Source organism: Amia ocellicauda, chromosome 3 (assembly GCF_036373705.1).
Source record: "Amia ocellicauda isolate fAmiCal2 chromosome 3, fAmiCal2.hap1, whole genome shotgun sequence".
Taxonomy (NCBI): Eukaryota; Metazoa; Chordata; class Actinopteri; order Amiiformes; family Amiidae; genus Amia; species Amia ocellicauda.
The window spans coordinates 47,539,990-47,556,458 of NC_089852.1; the positions used below are offsets into that span (position 1 = coordinate 47,539,990).

Below are 16,469 nucleotides of genomic sequence, written 5' to 3' on the forward strand. Positions count from 1 at the left end.
GATCAGTCCCTGTCTTGGTACGCACACACACACACGCACAGGCACTCATACACAACGATGGCAGATCTTGAGGATGTAAGTCGCATGACCTCCTTTGTAGAGAACATCAGCGCCATATAGGCCAACTGTGCTCTGAGTGTTGTCAATCTACTAGTGGCTAAGTTTTATTAAAAAGAAAAAAACAATTTTCCAACTGTTCCTGTTTTGGTATTACACCTAAGAAATTAATATCAGAGCCATGTAGGTGAAACATGGACAGGAGAGAATACAAGAAAACCCGCTGGCAGGACAGTGCATCTCACCTGGAGTCTCAGTAGGACGTTTGAGCGTAGTCTCTAGGAATCGTATGCAAAACCATGGAGGCAGAGCAAAGGATATACTTGGGAAGCCCATCAGTGCAGTCATTGCATAACAGGGCTCATGTGGACAGGCCTCCTTAGAGCAGGTTTTCTGTCTCACTGCCTCAGCGCAAAATGGCAGCAGAAATGTTGGAAGTTGAGCATCTCTTTCAGGAAGGATATTTCTGAAAGGCAGAGGCACTCAACCATGTTATCAGCATCCATAAACTTGACAGTTCAAACCTGTTGGAGAAAATGAACAAAGCACAAGATGTCTGTTCACGTACAGTGTATATGTATAGGAGAGCGCGTTTACGAATTAAGATGCTCTGTTCGAAATGTGAAAAACAGATGTAGTCGGTTTCCCTGTAGGAGAGGAGAGTGTAATGGTACATCGTGAGCCCATTGGTTCCTCAGTCTCAGTTCTCTTGCAGAGTCAAAGTATTTCTGCTCTGCCTATGCCTGCACATATTGCCTGCACATCTCTCTTCATTTTTGTTCTCACTTTGAAATTTCTTGCCCAAACCACTCAATGGAAGCGGACGTTGAAAGTCGTGAGCCGGAGCAGTGTGCAGGATAAATGGGGGGGTGAAAACACACTTGACCTTTTCGACAGGAATGGCAGGACTGGCGGGGAGGGGGAGGGGGGGTTCTAGTGACGGTGACCTTTCTGAAACCCAAATTTATTCTTCCTGGTCAGCTTCACTCAGCGTGACAGGGCCGGGAGTAAGGCAGTGCCTAACGATGTTAATAATGAGCCTGCGTCAGGGAGGCCACCGTGGCCCTGTTTCCGATTGAGGTCCGAGCAGGAAAACGTGGTGAGCTGCCAACTCTTAGCGATGACCTTTCGGCAACTCTGATAGCAGAAGAGAGCAACCGCGGGGCTGAAAAGCGTCACTTTTTTGGAAACTGTCCTGCCAAACTCTGTCTGAACAGGAGGAACTAGTTACTATAATTTCTCACAGCTCCTTTTTGAGCACTGGCTGCAGCCAAATAAACAAACAAATAGGAAATGTTCAAATAACAGTTTCAGTGTTTTTTTGTTATTTTTGGTAAATAAACTGTACATGATCTTCTGCTTAATAAAGCACATTGTAGCACTTATGCTCTTACTTGAATCCTCAATTTGAACACTCTCCAACATTATATCAAAAGCAATGAACTGTTTGCTTCAATCACACACTTGTTTTTAAACAAAGCACCCTAAGTCAAATCAGCTGGTGAGTAAACTGTCCACATTCAGGAGCTGTTGACTGTACTTGTCATTTAATGATTTCTTAATTCTGTGTGATTGAGGCTATGAAGTGAATTAGTTTTGGAAAACATCACAGCCTCTGAGGTCAGATATGTACACCCACTAATATGGATATATATATATATATATATATATATACATATAATGCTGTTGAATTTAAAAAAAATAACATGATTCCACCATTGTGGAAAAAAAAGTGGTTTAATTCTTTCAACTTTTCATCTGGGTTAACATATCCTTGATAGCTGAAGATGGTGTTGCACTTAAAAGATATTTGTTGTGTGTTTTGGGATTTATGGTCATGGGAAAAATGCACTGTAGTAATACATATTCCCTGGAACATTTCTAATGCATATTCGTTAGCATAAATTATTTTTTGCTACGATTTATGCAGCTGTGTAGTCTGTGTTACAAAGACATCCCAGGTTTGCTTCTCCAGAAGAGCAAGAGGATTTTAAATAAACTGGCATTGGTCTTCTGGGCAGAAAAGCCACAGAAGGAACAAAGCTCCCTCTCGCCCTGTTTCCATCTACGCATTTGCCATTTGCAATTGTAATGACGTGCCCTCTGGCGAGCTCAGCCTCTGTGTTCTCCGGCTGGCTTCTGTGGTAATAAGTGTTATTCCCGATTTGAAAGTGAATGTGTAAATTCAACAGTGATGACCTGTACTGCAAACACAAGAGGGATGCTGTTATAATATGTGTGGTGCTACAGGGATTTGTGTGTGTGTGGGAGGCACACTAATATGATGGATGTTCTGTGCGGGATTTATTGCACAAACAGCAATAGTTATTTATTTTATCTCTCGTAGAATTTGCTGTGTAAAGATATGATAGTTAACCGCAGTATGCGATGCATGCAGGCAATAAGGCAAGATTTAATTCCCAAAAATAGATATTGGCTCTCAAAGAAGGCACGTATTGTGAGTTATTCTCGAATCACATGGCCTATTCGACATGTTTCAATTTACTTTGGATTGTATATTGAATTTACAGTGTAATTATTAATCTGAATACAGGGAAATTGTAAGGGGAAATATATCAGTGATGCACCATAATGCTTTACCAGTCCTTTGGAGCAAAAGGACAAAGTTAAATTGGTTCCCTTTGGCAAATTCTTGCAAGCTTTGTGCTCCCTTTTTAGGATTTGCTGGAAAATTAATAAGCAATCTTAAGATGAAAGTGTATATATGTATAATTAAATCTGCAACAAGTATGAAATTCAATTACAGAACAATCTGGATGGTATAGACAAATAATTGAACGCTACTGATATCTATAAAATGCTATTCTTGACTGCAATACAGCATGTGACCTGGCAGTTGCTGAAGAAGCTCAGAGTGTTGGGCTCTGGGGATGAAGTGACAGTCATGGAGATCATATCTAGAATGTTTATTGTATAAAACCAGCTGTATTTCCTTGGTGTAAGAGAAAGGAACAAGAAGAAGCTCTTCTTTCATAGTAGCCTATTATATTTTCTTTACAATACTAATCATTTCCAAGTGCTCCACTGTAAAAAAAAGAAGCCTAGACCTAACATAATTATATGCACTGGAAATTCAATTATCTTCACCTGTGGCTCTTCTTTTGCCAAGAGTGTTTCTTAATGTATTAAATAACTGCCAACGCTCAAAGCGCTTTGTAAACTAAAGCTGTCACTGAATTATAACAATGTCTGTCAGTCTTCTTCTTTTTAAGCACATCCAACTTCAATCGCCTTTTCACTTTGTTGAAAGGGACAAGCCAAGGACCATGGCCTGGACTGTGGTGTTTTTCTTGCCATCACCTCTAATTTCCTGCCTTTCCCCCTGACAGGCCCTGGAAAGTGAGTTTGTGTCATGTCAGCTGCATCAGTGGATTGACCTCGTTTTTGGATACAAGCAGCGTGGACCGGAGGCGGTGCGCGCACTCAACGTCTTTCACTACCTGACGTACGAGGGCTCCGTCAACCTGGACAGCATCACAGACCCGATTCTCAGAGAGGTAGGCCAGGGAAGCGATCGGAACAAAACACATACACGCCGGGGAAAAGAACAACATAACGCATAAGACAGTTATTTCCTCGTGTGACATAAACACTTGCGAGCAACTTCCCGCCCCGCCCAGTATCTTACACTTCTTAAAAGACAACCAGACTGAATAATCTGTCCCTATAATTCCTGTGTCCCAGGTGCTCATGGGACTAAAGTGATCTTCCTGTTCATACACAACAACACTAAATGAGTCTTGTATTGCAGGATTGCACATGAAGACGGTCACATATTGCACTGAAAACTAGATTTCTGACCAATCTAAGTAAAGAGTATTTGAGTAATGTTTTAATGTGCTATTCATTTCCACAAATCCACATTGTAGATTCAGTCTTTTGAGATAAATTAGCACCGACTCGCCACACTCCAAAGCATGTGGTGCATTATTAGATCTGGTTAATATGGGAAACCGTGTTGCTGCAGAAGTATGCATTAATACACATAAATACACTATGTAAATCAATAAACTTTCACTTTAAAATTCAATTTAAAAGTTGCTCTGTGGTAATCGCGACCTACATTCAGTAACTTACAGCTAACCTGCATCTCAACACCCACACAGGCCTCTGGGTATATTGTGTGTCTGAAGACCGGCCTTATTTATGTTATTTTTTCTCTCTCTCTCAAATGTTTTATTTTTCTCTAATGCTTTGACTTTCACAAAGAAAAAAAAACAACAAACTTTCCAGAGAGCAAAGGGATTTCAGTATCTCGCCCGCTCTTTGATTAAACGTCTGCTGTGATGTGGTAAATTTGAAGTGCATTATCTTGTCTATACCTAATTAATAGACTTAATATAAGCAGCACATTCTTACCAGTGCAGCTTTGAATCGCTTAATTGAAAAAAGATGAAATTGCAGCAGCTGGCATGCAGTGTGGAGCTTATAGTAAGGGCTCCGCACACCCCATGATATCAGCCATCTGCTGTATGCAAAATAAGTCATTTATATACTGTCAGCTCAGAAAGTGTTTTTATTTATCAAGTGACCAGTATGCAAATCACTCAAACCCAGATTCCATGCAGTTATTATTATTATTTTTAAATAAATAAATATATGGGAAGGAAAGCTTTTTTTACATCTTTTATTCATTATTAAACTTTTTAAATTAAGTAATACTTTTTAGCACCCATATTGTAGTCTGTGTGGGGAATAAATAATGCAGAACAATATGCCACATTTATATATTATTATTTTTGTTGTATAATTATTATTGTTATTTTTTTATTATTATTATTAAACATCTGTGCAGTGGCACTTCGTTGAAAAGAACAGACGGTCTTTCCCCCCGTGTCTTGACTGTTCTTAATAGAGCTGAAGTTAAATTAAACAAACTGGCTTGATTCCTCTCACCATGAGCAGAGAGACAGATACTGCATCTCACCTATTCCCCTCTTCCTGCACATCACTGAAAACAATCTCCATTAACCATATACACATAGACATGTACTGAGCAACAGAATGGGTTGCCGGCATTTTTATATAGCAGTTGGCTAGGGAAGGCTGTAGAGACCAAGGGGGGGCAGAGGGCATGGTTTTATCCTGAGGTCTCCTCAGGTCTACTGTATATCTGTAGGAGAATGCATCATTAAAAGATGCATTTTGACCCATCAGTTTCTACAGCCTTACCTGACCTGGAGGGACTAGGTGATATTTGAATTGGGTGTTAAAAAGCAGGAGGACAAACAATGTCATTGAGCTTATCCGAGCAGCAAGCATCATTTTCAAGACAGAAGTGTAGCTGTTTGTACAGATGATACACATCTATAAACATTCTTTGTTAAACCCTTTTGAGGAACATTTCCTCGTTATCCGATACTGTGCGTGTCTAAAAGCGCTTCCTGCAGCGCACAAATAATTTCCTGCGTTTGCTCAGCATTGGCAATTGCTACAATTATCTGACAGGCCTTTGTGACCGGCCTTGTGCTGTGGCGAATGTGTCAGGTTTTATCTTTAAAATCGCGGCTCTTATTTTTGGCACTTTCTCCTCCACATATATTTTGCGAATTAACGGACGCCGGGCCTGAGCAACAATCTTGAAGAAGCCCCGTGTCAACTTGGTTGAGAGATGGGCAACTGGCAGAGCTGAAGTGAAGTTAAAACCAGAACACAAATGCAGGGGAGGGGGGCTGGAGTACTGACACTCACACGGCATTTTGGGAAATAAAGGGATGGATAAAAAAAAGTATAATCCGAGCGACTGTCTCTCACACCATTATTTCGCCGATGACGGTCTTGCAATAGTGAAAGCTACCGTTCCCCATTAGAGAGCGTTTCCCTGGGCAGTGAGAGGAGATGTCTTCACTGGGAGACATGTTGAAATGTGACGATCAGCTCCAGGCTATTGATTCATTCCTGCTTGACAGGTGAAACCACGGCTGTGGCGATAACCGCGGCAATTATGGTATTAAAATGTCAAGAAATTAGAGGTCAGAATAATAGATAATTTTCCTCCTCATGTCAAATTAAAACTGCCGACACCTTCTGACAGGCACAGCAGCTCCGGTTGAGGACATTATGACAGCTTAACTGAGCTTGCTCTTGTAACCGCGGCGATTCGCCGCGATGTTTATCATGACAGTATCCTTGTATGGAAGAACATGACAGCAACCTCTTGATACAAACCCTGCTGCTTCAGAAGGGATGTAAACAGCCAAATTATGCATTATGTTTTTATTGGGCCTTGTCGTGGGTGTCCTTGAGTTGTACATCTTTCAGTTGCGTTATTTGTTTCCTTGCTCCTTTTTTTACGGTACAAAGGGAATCCCAGTTCTCAAAGATGTCTGAAAGGTTGCTGTTTTCGTTCAGTCCACATGTTTACGTTCCTTTATGTAGTTTTCGTGTAAATGGACTGTTTTCTTTGGTGGTCATAACTGAGGAATCCAGGGTATGAAAAATTGACCTTTTGGTTTTCATAACATTGTATGAAACAGAATCTACCGTAATATCTTCAACAAGCAATAAAATCGCAGTTTTTCCGAACTTTTCTATTGATATTTATGAGCTGTCCTACCTATACTGAAGCCAATTAAACAAGTAAATGAGACACGTGTGTTTGATAGGGACTGTAGGAGAAGAAACTGTTCATCAAACTAAAATATATGTGTACAAAATACAGCCCACGTCTCATTGTTTCTATCCTTTTAGATTTTTAGTTTCTTTCCACAATACATGCCCCCTTCCTTCTTAACACAGTCCTCAAATTTATTGTGACTGCAGAGACTTTTTTCTTGAAATAAATAAATAATGTACACCGATTTATGGTACAAAACAAATATTAAAAAAATTTAATATGCAGCTGTTCTGTCATAAACACTTTCTCCTAAAGCACAGATCTTGCCTGTGTTGTGCAGTGCCTGAATGTTTTACACTATAATATTAAATTAGACTCCCTTTAATTTGTGCAGGCTGAGAGTGGCTCTCGTCCATCAGCAGCTATGTTGTTGTCATTTATCACAGTGTTTTTTGCTGGTTATTCTTTAGGATTGTAAGCCAGACTAATCCTAGTTTCCACCGAACTGCCACACACAGCCCCGATTTATCATCTAAGCATGTTAAAAGTGTTGTTCCCTGTAGTAGTCTCTAATGCTCCTGAACAACATGTATCCAAGACCATCCCGTTTTGTCTACTAGGTACGAGCAGATACTTTTCTAAGCTCTGTCTAGGTTTGTAATCAAGAGTATTTTCCCTGTCTCCTGCATTACCCAGTACAAGGTGTACATACTTTCCATTTTTAGGTTTAGTTGGCTGGCTCTAGCTCACACCTATCTGAAGCAGAGATTAAACCTGTTTTCTCAGTTTTGACTGAGCTGTAGCAGGTAGTTGCATGACTGCATTTAGCAGTGTTAAAGATTTGTACTGCGCACTGTCACCAGCCTGGGAAATACCATCTGAGAGATGTACTTGTTCACCTTTGAGGCCTGCTGTCCAAACAAAGTATGGATAGAAACAATGATTGACACACAACGTATTATGATAGATGTTTTGTGTTCATCCAAGCTAGGCAGTTATTGCTAGGAGCAAAATCAGCATATGGCTTATGCAATATGCTTCTCTTATCAGCAAAAAAGCAGGGCCTAAAGTGTATGAAAGTAATTAACTGACTGTTAAGTGTAGTAGATTTTTCTTTCAGATAGAGGTATCTTCCCGACACGGTGTTTTAAAGATTAGATTATTGACATTTGTGGTAAATTGACGTGTTTTGACAGTTTTGAGAAACAAAATATGTTCTATAAATAGCCTTGATGCCTATTAACTATTCCCTCTGCAGCTATGCAAGTACAGATGCATACTAGACTCAGATGCACTTTCTTCAGTGGGTTTGCACTCGTAGAAAAGATTTATCTAAACGAACAACTGTTGTATGTGATGTTTTCCATATGGCCTTTCATACTTTCTGATCTCTATATCAGATTACTTTATTTGAACACAGACGTCATTCAGACATGACCCTCGCCCTGAACGTAACCTAAAATAGCTATAATGAGAATTCGTTATTACTTGACAGACTGCATTATAAAATACTAGTGACTGACATTTAATTGTTACCAAATGTGCAACATTAATTTCTGGGAGCATGGATGCCCATCCCACTGTGCTATTTTAAGAGCACCTTCTCTTTGATTGTGTCTGTGACTGAAAGCAACCGTGAAAAATGAGCTGCAGTGGAATTCATATTTATGTATTCTACTTCAATATTTATTAGTTTGTTCCTTATGGAGTTAGTTTGACTGTTTTAACATCTTGTTGCAGGAAACAAATGTGCCTGATTGAGAGACTATTTTCTATCACTGGCTAAAGGTTCTTTTGTAATAAAATTCATGTGAAACTTGTTAAAGCCAATAACCAATATACACCATTCAATATCTAACTATCTATATCTGTCACTTACACAACATGTTTCAGTCAGTACTTTATTTATATAGTTACATCATATTCAGTTAACAAAGATATGGAGCACTATAAAATAAAAAGACAATGATAATGTTCAAATGAGATCAAGGACAATCTTAATGATTAAGAACTATCGCTGCTACCAGGCCACCTGGAACTCATTGTCAAGGCTCTCGAATGCAAATTCAAGCAGAAGTCAGAGGCGAAGATGTTGCTCTCATGAAGGCAAAACTGTTATTATTAAGAGACTGAACGTATCATGAAGCTGTACAAGTCTCTTGTTTGCTCTCGGATGCTCTCAAATGAGTAGTAGTACATTTTATTTTTTAAATTAATTTATAATTGATTTAATTTACATTCTTGGTCGTGCACTTGTGTTTGGGTCTTGCATTTGTGACTCCTTGCTGCCCTAAGTTTTCTGTTTCTATGTACTATATTAGTCATACATTTTAGGATTCAAAATGTTATAACGTATTTAATCAACTTAATTGTTCACATTTATTTATGCACTTTTAAAACCATATTAAATTAGAAGCTGGTCCCAATAAGCATATTGCTGGTTTAATTTTAAAATGTATTCCTCGCCAGCTCCCTGTGCCCTGGACTCATGTAAAGATTGTGAACAAACACATCTTCGTGTACATGCAGCAATATTGTGCATTTTGAAATGATTGGATGTCCATTTGTAAATCACGCTAACATGAAAATCATAAATAATAAAAAACAATAGTTATAGTACTGTTTAGTACGGTTTTCATAGACACCAGTAACCCCTTTACTCAGCCTTCCCTGATTTTTGATGATCATGGCAGTCACATTAAGTGCCAAGTTCCTTTGCAGCTTTTATTTGTATTATTTTGCACGAGAAATGCCACATTTCTAATCAAGTCAATATACAGTCCAAACCAGTGGTCCACTCAACTCACGATTTTAGTGTTTATGGTACAATTATAATTTCATTGTCATTGTAATTTCAGTACATTTTTGTATTTGTTCCTCATTTCCCTTTTTTCTGGTTCTAACCATTTCTGATGTTTATGTTTCTCCTTTTTAAGCTTCCAGATCCATATTTTATTAGAGACCCCCATACTTTCCTCCTTAAATCCACATTCATGAAGGTATTTTGTGTTTTTTATGTGTGTGCTTCCTTTAAAAAAAAATGCTTTGTTTTAAGTACAATCAAAAACTAGGGTAAACTCTAAAGGTCCTAACTGCATGTCACTGCAGGTTAACATTTCCACGTCTAACCCCAGCGACTGGAAATGGGAATGGTTAACTGAAGCATGTTAATAGGAAAGGCTTGTCTCTTCGATACTAACACTTGGATGACTCTGCAAGCAGGGAGAGGAGCACCCTGTGAATTTTTAGTACATTTTCCCCCTCCGAGTCATGGCTGAGTTAGGATTTGCTTGCATTGTCAAGTAACGCATTGACCCATCACTTTGATGCATATTGATTGTGACAATAGCTCTCCTTTCCCCGCAGGCCATGGAGGCACAAATACAGAATTTTGGACAGACGCCATCTCAGTTGCTTATTGAGCCACATCCGCCTCGAAGCTCTGCCATGCACCTGGTGAGAAACAATGTGCTTGGTGGGATTTTTTTTATTTCATTTTTAGATGTACATTTTTTTTTCATTCTGTTATTCTGTGAAGAATGTTTAAAAACTCTGCGCTTACAGCCGGCTTGCAAGGTTTGCAGACTCTGTGGAGTTTGAGCGGAGCAACGGTGTTAAGGTTACTAGCATGTGACAACTGTGGAAGGAATCCGCGTCGAAACATTGTCCCCAGGTCATATTCTGAAGCGTAGGTGTTGGTCGTTGTACATCTTTTCTCTCGCCTTTTCTTCTCCCTCTCCGTCTCTCTCTCTCTCTCTCTCTCTCTCACTCTCTCTTAATCTCTTTGGGTGTTGCGTAGCATGATATTTTAAGTCTTAAAGCTGTAGATATCAGAATTCCCTGTGGGCAGCATTTGAACAAACCATTAGACTTCTCTGTTCACCCAGTGAGCATGTACAACAAGATCCCCAAATAAACAGCATTTAAAACCCTCTCGCTACATGAAAATAAACTATTCTCATTATAGTAAGGCACTTACAGGATGAATACTATTCACTTATTTTACTGATGCATGTTTGTACACAAGACACACGTCTGAAACTGGTCATAAGGGTGCAATGCTGCAGTTGTTTCTAATTGCCTTTTGAATACGTCTTCCTTCAAACGACAATGATATTCTTGTTTCTTGTCTGATGTTAACAAGGGCTGTAGATTGACCGGACTGTTCCCCATGGTGGTATCTTCTACGTACAGTGGAAGAGGCCAACTATAATTGACTTGATTAAATCTTTTCAAATATGGATCTATGACATCCAATCCATGGCTGATAACAGTTCTGGCAAGCACTGAGGCTTGAGGTTTTTTTTTCCTAAAGGAGAAAATAGATGTAATATATAGTGAAGAGAAATAGAATACAAATGAATACATCTTAGTAATAGGCATTGTGGAAATAAAATTACATAATTTCTTTTAATAAAAATAACTGACCCCTTTTTTTTTCTTTCTTGATACCTAGCATGAAGTCAGTTAAGTCCCAGAGAGACCTTTTAAATAAATTTTGTTTAGCCACAGAAACCAATTGATTGAGTCTGTTTTATAGCTTGGCTGTGAGCTCGTCATTCAGTTAATAAAACCTGAAATGTGGGGAAGTGATTTGTGCTCGTTGAGGAAGTATCAGAAAGTGAAAAAACTGCAGTGCAGCCATGTTTCTTGGCCTGGGCTTCAGGGACTTGCAGTGGTTCCTAATTGCAATTTAACCATCACATTACCAGGCCCAGCAGCGATGAGACTTCTGCCTTACTACTGCAGTTGTCTTTTTCTTTTACTTATTTAATATACCCCCCAGTATCAACTGCCAATTTTCTAATAATACAAATCCTTTTTATTAGTAGTATTATGATGAACTCCATGTAGGCATATAATGCAAGTGATGTTTTTCTGTTGTTGTTTTTTATTGTCATGTGGAAGGAAACATCCCCTTTTCTTTTTTAAGACAACAAAACTCTTTATTGTGTTTGATAAAGGAAACAGTCCTGTTTTGTGTGGAATAAGTGTAACCAGTATAAAGGACCAGTTAAAAAAAAATATCGATTGGGTATTAAATCTGCATCAGGTGTGCATATCTGTATGGATTTACAGTATATGTGCATTTTTATCTACAATTAACATACTTAATTTCCAAAAACTGGGAATCCACCTGGAATTACTTCAACATGCAATGCAATACTGAGTTGAACATTGTTTATATGTGTTAATAATTTACACAAAAGCGATGATCTCTTTTCAGTGCTGCAGGGATTCAAAGCAAACCTGGGCAAAACTTATTTTAGCTGTAGGATTCCACAGTGTTCTTTCAGATGAAATAATGAAACATGACAGGAAGTTAAGCATCCCAAGGTGGCCAACAGGACACTTCGTAAACCAAAAAGGTCAACTATCTGGACATGGTTACTAACAATAAACAGATAGCTGTTAGTGCAGGATTTTTTTTTCTCCTTTTCTCTTTCTCTCCCTGGGTAGGAAATCTTAACTTCAAAATTTGAAACCTTGCACGAACAGGTTTCCTATAAGTGATCTAAAAATAAATAGTGTTGCTATATAAGCTGCACACTTCAGGATCCCGGTGTGCTACTATAAGGCTCATAATGTCTCCACCTCTTTTTTTCTTTTTTGTTTTCTTTTCTTGCTGCCCATTGTTGAGCTGGAGGGTTTAATATACAGGATTTTCACTGTGATGATCTCAATGTGTTGATTATCGACAGAGATGCGTGTTTGAACAGACTTTCTTTCCTTGATCTTTTCTGTTGTTGTTTTCCCTGCCAACCCCTTTCTCATTTTGAAATCCTTCTGACACCACCTAACTCCACACAAACCAGCCCCGCACTGACCAACATGGCCTCCATGCCCTACCCCCCCCCCGCTGTAGTACTTCTAGTCCTATATTCTGCTTCTGGTGGAGGGGAGAGTTGACTCAGAAGAGCACAGAGCTCGGTCTCTGACCTGTCACCCCTGTGCATGCAGCCTTCCTGGTGTCTGTACCTCGTTTTACCTTGAACCTCCACACTAATTGCCTTTTTCCATTCTGTCTTCCTCTTTTTCTTTCGCTCTACAACCCTCCTCCTTACCCTTCCTCCTCTCCTCCACCCCCCATCCCCTCCCTGCTCCTTCTTTCTCTCTTCTACTCAACAGTGTTTCCTTCCACAGAGTCCTCTCATGTTCAAGGACCAGATGCAACAGGATGTGATAATGGTGCTGAAATTCCCCTCCAACTCTCCCGTCACTCACGTGGCCGCCAACACGTTGCCCCACCTCACTGTGCCCGCTGTGGTCACGGTGACCTGCAGTCGCCTGTTTGCGGTCAACCGATGGCACAACACCGTAGGTAGGTGGCACTGTCCTGGGAAAGAAGCCGACTGCATGGGATAGGCAAGGGAAAGCCGACAGCCTGTTGTTTTATGACCATTCAGTTGCTCTCACTAGGGGAGCCCTGCATACCTACCTATATGGATTCCAGTTCCATCTAAAAAACTGTTTCTAAAAAAATGGGAAAGTGAGTTTTCAACAACAACAAAAATGCTGCCATTATATTGGAAACCAACATATTTTCTGTCAAATAAGCTAACTTTTCAGAACACTGCACACATGGACTTGAATTTGAAACACTGACCTGCAAATTCACCCACATTTTCAAATTGTCCCTTGATTGTCAGACTGTACAAACCTTTGTTTCCATGTAAAACTGATGTAATTTACCCTAGTCATTTCCAATATATACCAAACTTGAGCTGACTGTGGGAACCGTAATGCTAAATGGTTCAGATCTGGCCTAAGTCTGTGTAAAGGATTTTAGGAATATATATATATATATATATATATATATATTAAATGAGTGTCTCCACATGTTACCAATCAGGCACGTGTGAAAAACATTACCCAAGGAAATCTCTGCAAAAACCAGCATCACATTGAGGTCAGAGGGCAAATGCAATAGCGAGATGTTCACAGTGGTTACACAAAAGTAAAGAGCTCTCTAACAAACATGTATTTCACACTTTTCCAGCTGCTGGGGGAGTTTAGTCTGACTTGCATGGCAAGAGAACTGATCCTACTCAGCTTATTAGGACTGAAAACATAAATGTGAAATAAATCCTTCTAAAGAAATTAAAGAAAGCTACAATAGGGCACTGATATGCAGCTGGAGTTCAGTATATCATTGCTACATTTGCTCTTTATTAACAGTCCATGGTGTTGGTTTTCTATTTAGAATTATGCTTTTTTCCTTTTTACTACTTACAAATATGTTCCACTAGAATTAAAAATGTACAAGGAAGACTGGAAAATAAACAAACAAAAGGAAAATATGAAACTAATGTGATTCACGATAAGGTTTGTAGTTTGTATAATGCCTGCTAATAACACAACAGGGTTTAAAAGCAGAGGAATGGAGTGCTGAGGAGTAGACTGTTTTTTAATTTCAAGAAAATGTAAGAAAGGCCTGCCTTCTCAAAAACGAATTGTGGGCAAGCAATAGCGGGGTAATGAGTGTAGGGTTTTACGAGAAAATAAGAGTGATGAGAAAAAAAATGATTTGAAAAAAAATGATTTGAAAAAAGGAAATGTGATTTTCATGACTGTAGTGCGGGAATACGATTAGAGTACGATCTCTGAAAACTGAAAACTGTTGAAGAACCCTAGGAGAAAGGAATCAATAGCCAGAATTTGAATCTTGGCTTAGGGCTTTAAATAACTGAAATCCCATCCTGGATGTTGGGAGACATCTCTGGTTCTCTCGTCCTCAGCGATATATGACATGCTCGCTGCGGAGTGTGTGTGAAGTGAAGTGTGTTCTGGGGGGGAGAGTCTTTGGTGACATGCTGTGTCTGTGTGCAGGTCTCCGGGGAGCGCCAGGATACTCACTGGAACAAGCTCATCACCTGCCCATTGAAATGGATCCGTTAATTGGTGAGTCCAGCGCTGCGGCTCACATCGAGACTCAAGTCTTATTTGCATCAGGCAGATACAGGCACCGCTGACCACGTGGGGGGAGACATCCGGGGAAAAAAATGTCACCGGACTCAATGTAATGGTGTATCAAATTCTCAGGAAACAGATCTATATTGTAAGTACAGTATATTACAGTCACACGCAGATGTTGTGTTTTCCATCAGAGACGCACATGCTCCAAGGTCACGCCGGCTTTGTCCTTCTACTTTCCTGTTTCATCCCTTTGGAGTTTTGAAATTTTGTGAATACTGTGTCTCTGTCTACAAACAACAACCAGATACATACACACTGATTGTAACTGTTATTTTGAAGGAGAATGTTTTTAGAAAAGGGAAGAAACTGCATTAATAAACTGCCCAAATTTGAATATAACTGGCAGCACCATCAGAGTAATTTTTAAATATGTAAATTTGTTTTGTTTTTTACAGAAATTGATTATCATTGCTATAAATGATATCCAGGCAATCCAATGTAGGGATAATGAGAAACAGGCATATAATTAATATACTCTTAATTTAACCCTTACGAACCCAGTGGGACATATGTCACAAAAATGTCAAACAATCCCATATGTCACGAACGCTGAACATGCTGGACAAAAATATTTTATCCTAATTAACCAGCCCGCTGTATATGACATATATATGTCACACTGGGTGGTTCACAGTTTATAAACAATTCTGTTTACAGTGCAGCACCCAAAACAATCCGCACCCCTCAATTAATTAATTTTATTATACATAAGTAGGGATACAACATCAGAAGCATCTAATCCAAATCAGGAATTACACTGAGTATCTTCTGGTCGTACCCCTCTATTAAATGCACTGAGGTCCACCATTAAATGAGCATTAACCAGTTCCCACTAGGGCTAATGAAGGCCTCGCTGCTGCCAGGGTTCGCATTTACCCTACAATGTAGGAGTGTGTCACTGCCATAATGATTAGTGCTGGCAAGCACTACCTGTTCTTGTGACAGTTATTGCATTACTGTATATACAGAAAATCAAATCACACTTGTGTCTCTGCTGTTTTTGACACTTCTTTTGAAGCGAGAAATTCAGCTGTAGATTTGAACACCCACAGTGCGGCAATTTAAACCTGGGCCATTCGGACACGATTCCGGTCTTTTACGTTGCATTTCGGTGCCAAATAATCTGTGCTGTTTTGAGGTGAATATTTATGTACAGCTGTTTAATACTGTGTATTGGCCATGTATTGATCACCTTTTCTTAATGCATTTGCAGGAAGATAAACAATAATTTGCAGTGGATTTTTTTGGTTTAATCTGATTAGTTTGTGTCATGTATAAGTGAATATCTTGGGAAGTCGTCTTTATTTAGAAAATATGTGTATATCTATATTTTAGCCAACAACTCTGGGATGAACAAAAGGCAAATCACAGACCTGGTGGACCAGAGTATCCAGATCAACACACACTGCTTTGTGGTGACTGCGGATAACCGCTACATCCTGGTCTGTGGGTTCTGGGACAAGAGCTTCAGAGTTTACTCCACAGAAACAGGTACCTCTCCACCTCGAGGCGCAGAATCAAGGCTCTTCCATAGGGAACGCATGAATCCAGTTTAAACTATTGTCATAACAGTATATTAAAGAGCTATACCATTGTGGTTTTGGATCTTCTTTTTCATACCAGTGAAGCATTACCTAATTATACCAATGTTTATTTACCCCCTGACTGAAGCCACCTATAAAATATAACATATTTGGGGTGCCCTAGCATTGATATTTAACTCACAAAAAACTTAGGAGGTTGAATAGTGCACTCTGAAAACAGCATGCAACTAGTACAGCTTAGTTAAAACCCCAAAACCCTCAATTCCTTCTAATGCGTAGTGACTCACTTCCTGTGCAGTTTTCTAATCTCCGTT

The 16,469-nt window shown here is 39.4% G+C and overlaps 1 protein-coding gene and 1 long non-coding RNA gene across 4 annotated transcripts in view; one reads left to right on the plus strand and one right to left on the minus strand.

Moving 5' to 3' along the window:
• The window catches only part of nbeaa (neurobeachin a), a 320,946-nt gene that overhangs the window by 291,373 nt on the left and 13,104 nt on the right, over positions 1-16,469 (plus strand). Inside the window, exons 48-52 of the mRNA XM_066699758.1 lie at positions 3,408-3,575; positions 10,001-10,090; positions 12,764-12,956; positions 14,465-14,536; positions 15,947-16,102. Of these exons, the coding sequence (XP_066555855.1) occupies positions 3,408-3,575; positions 10,001-10,090; positions 12,764-12,956; positions 14,465-14,536; positions 15,947-16,102 (679 nt within the window). The remainder of the gene's footprint in view (positions 1-3,407; positions 3,576-10,000; positions 10,091-12,763; positions 12,957-14,464; positions 14,537-15,946; positions 16,103-16,469) is intronic.
• Positions 1-16,469, minus strand: part of LOC136746897 (uncharacterized) — a 45,871-nt gene that overhangs the window by 9,669 nt on the left and 19,733 nt on the right. Inside the window, exon 4 of one of the 3 annotated variants that reach the window (XR_010816436.1) lies at positions 303-523. The exons of the other annotated variants lie outside the window; for them this stretch is intronic. This is a non-coding gene — a long non-coding RNA (uncharacterized LOC136746897). The remainder of the gene's footprint in view (positions 1-302; positions 524-16,469) is intronic. 3 annotated transcript variants of the gene reach the window in all.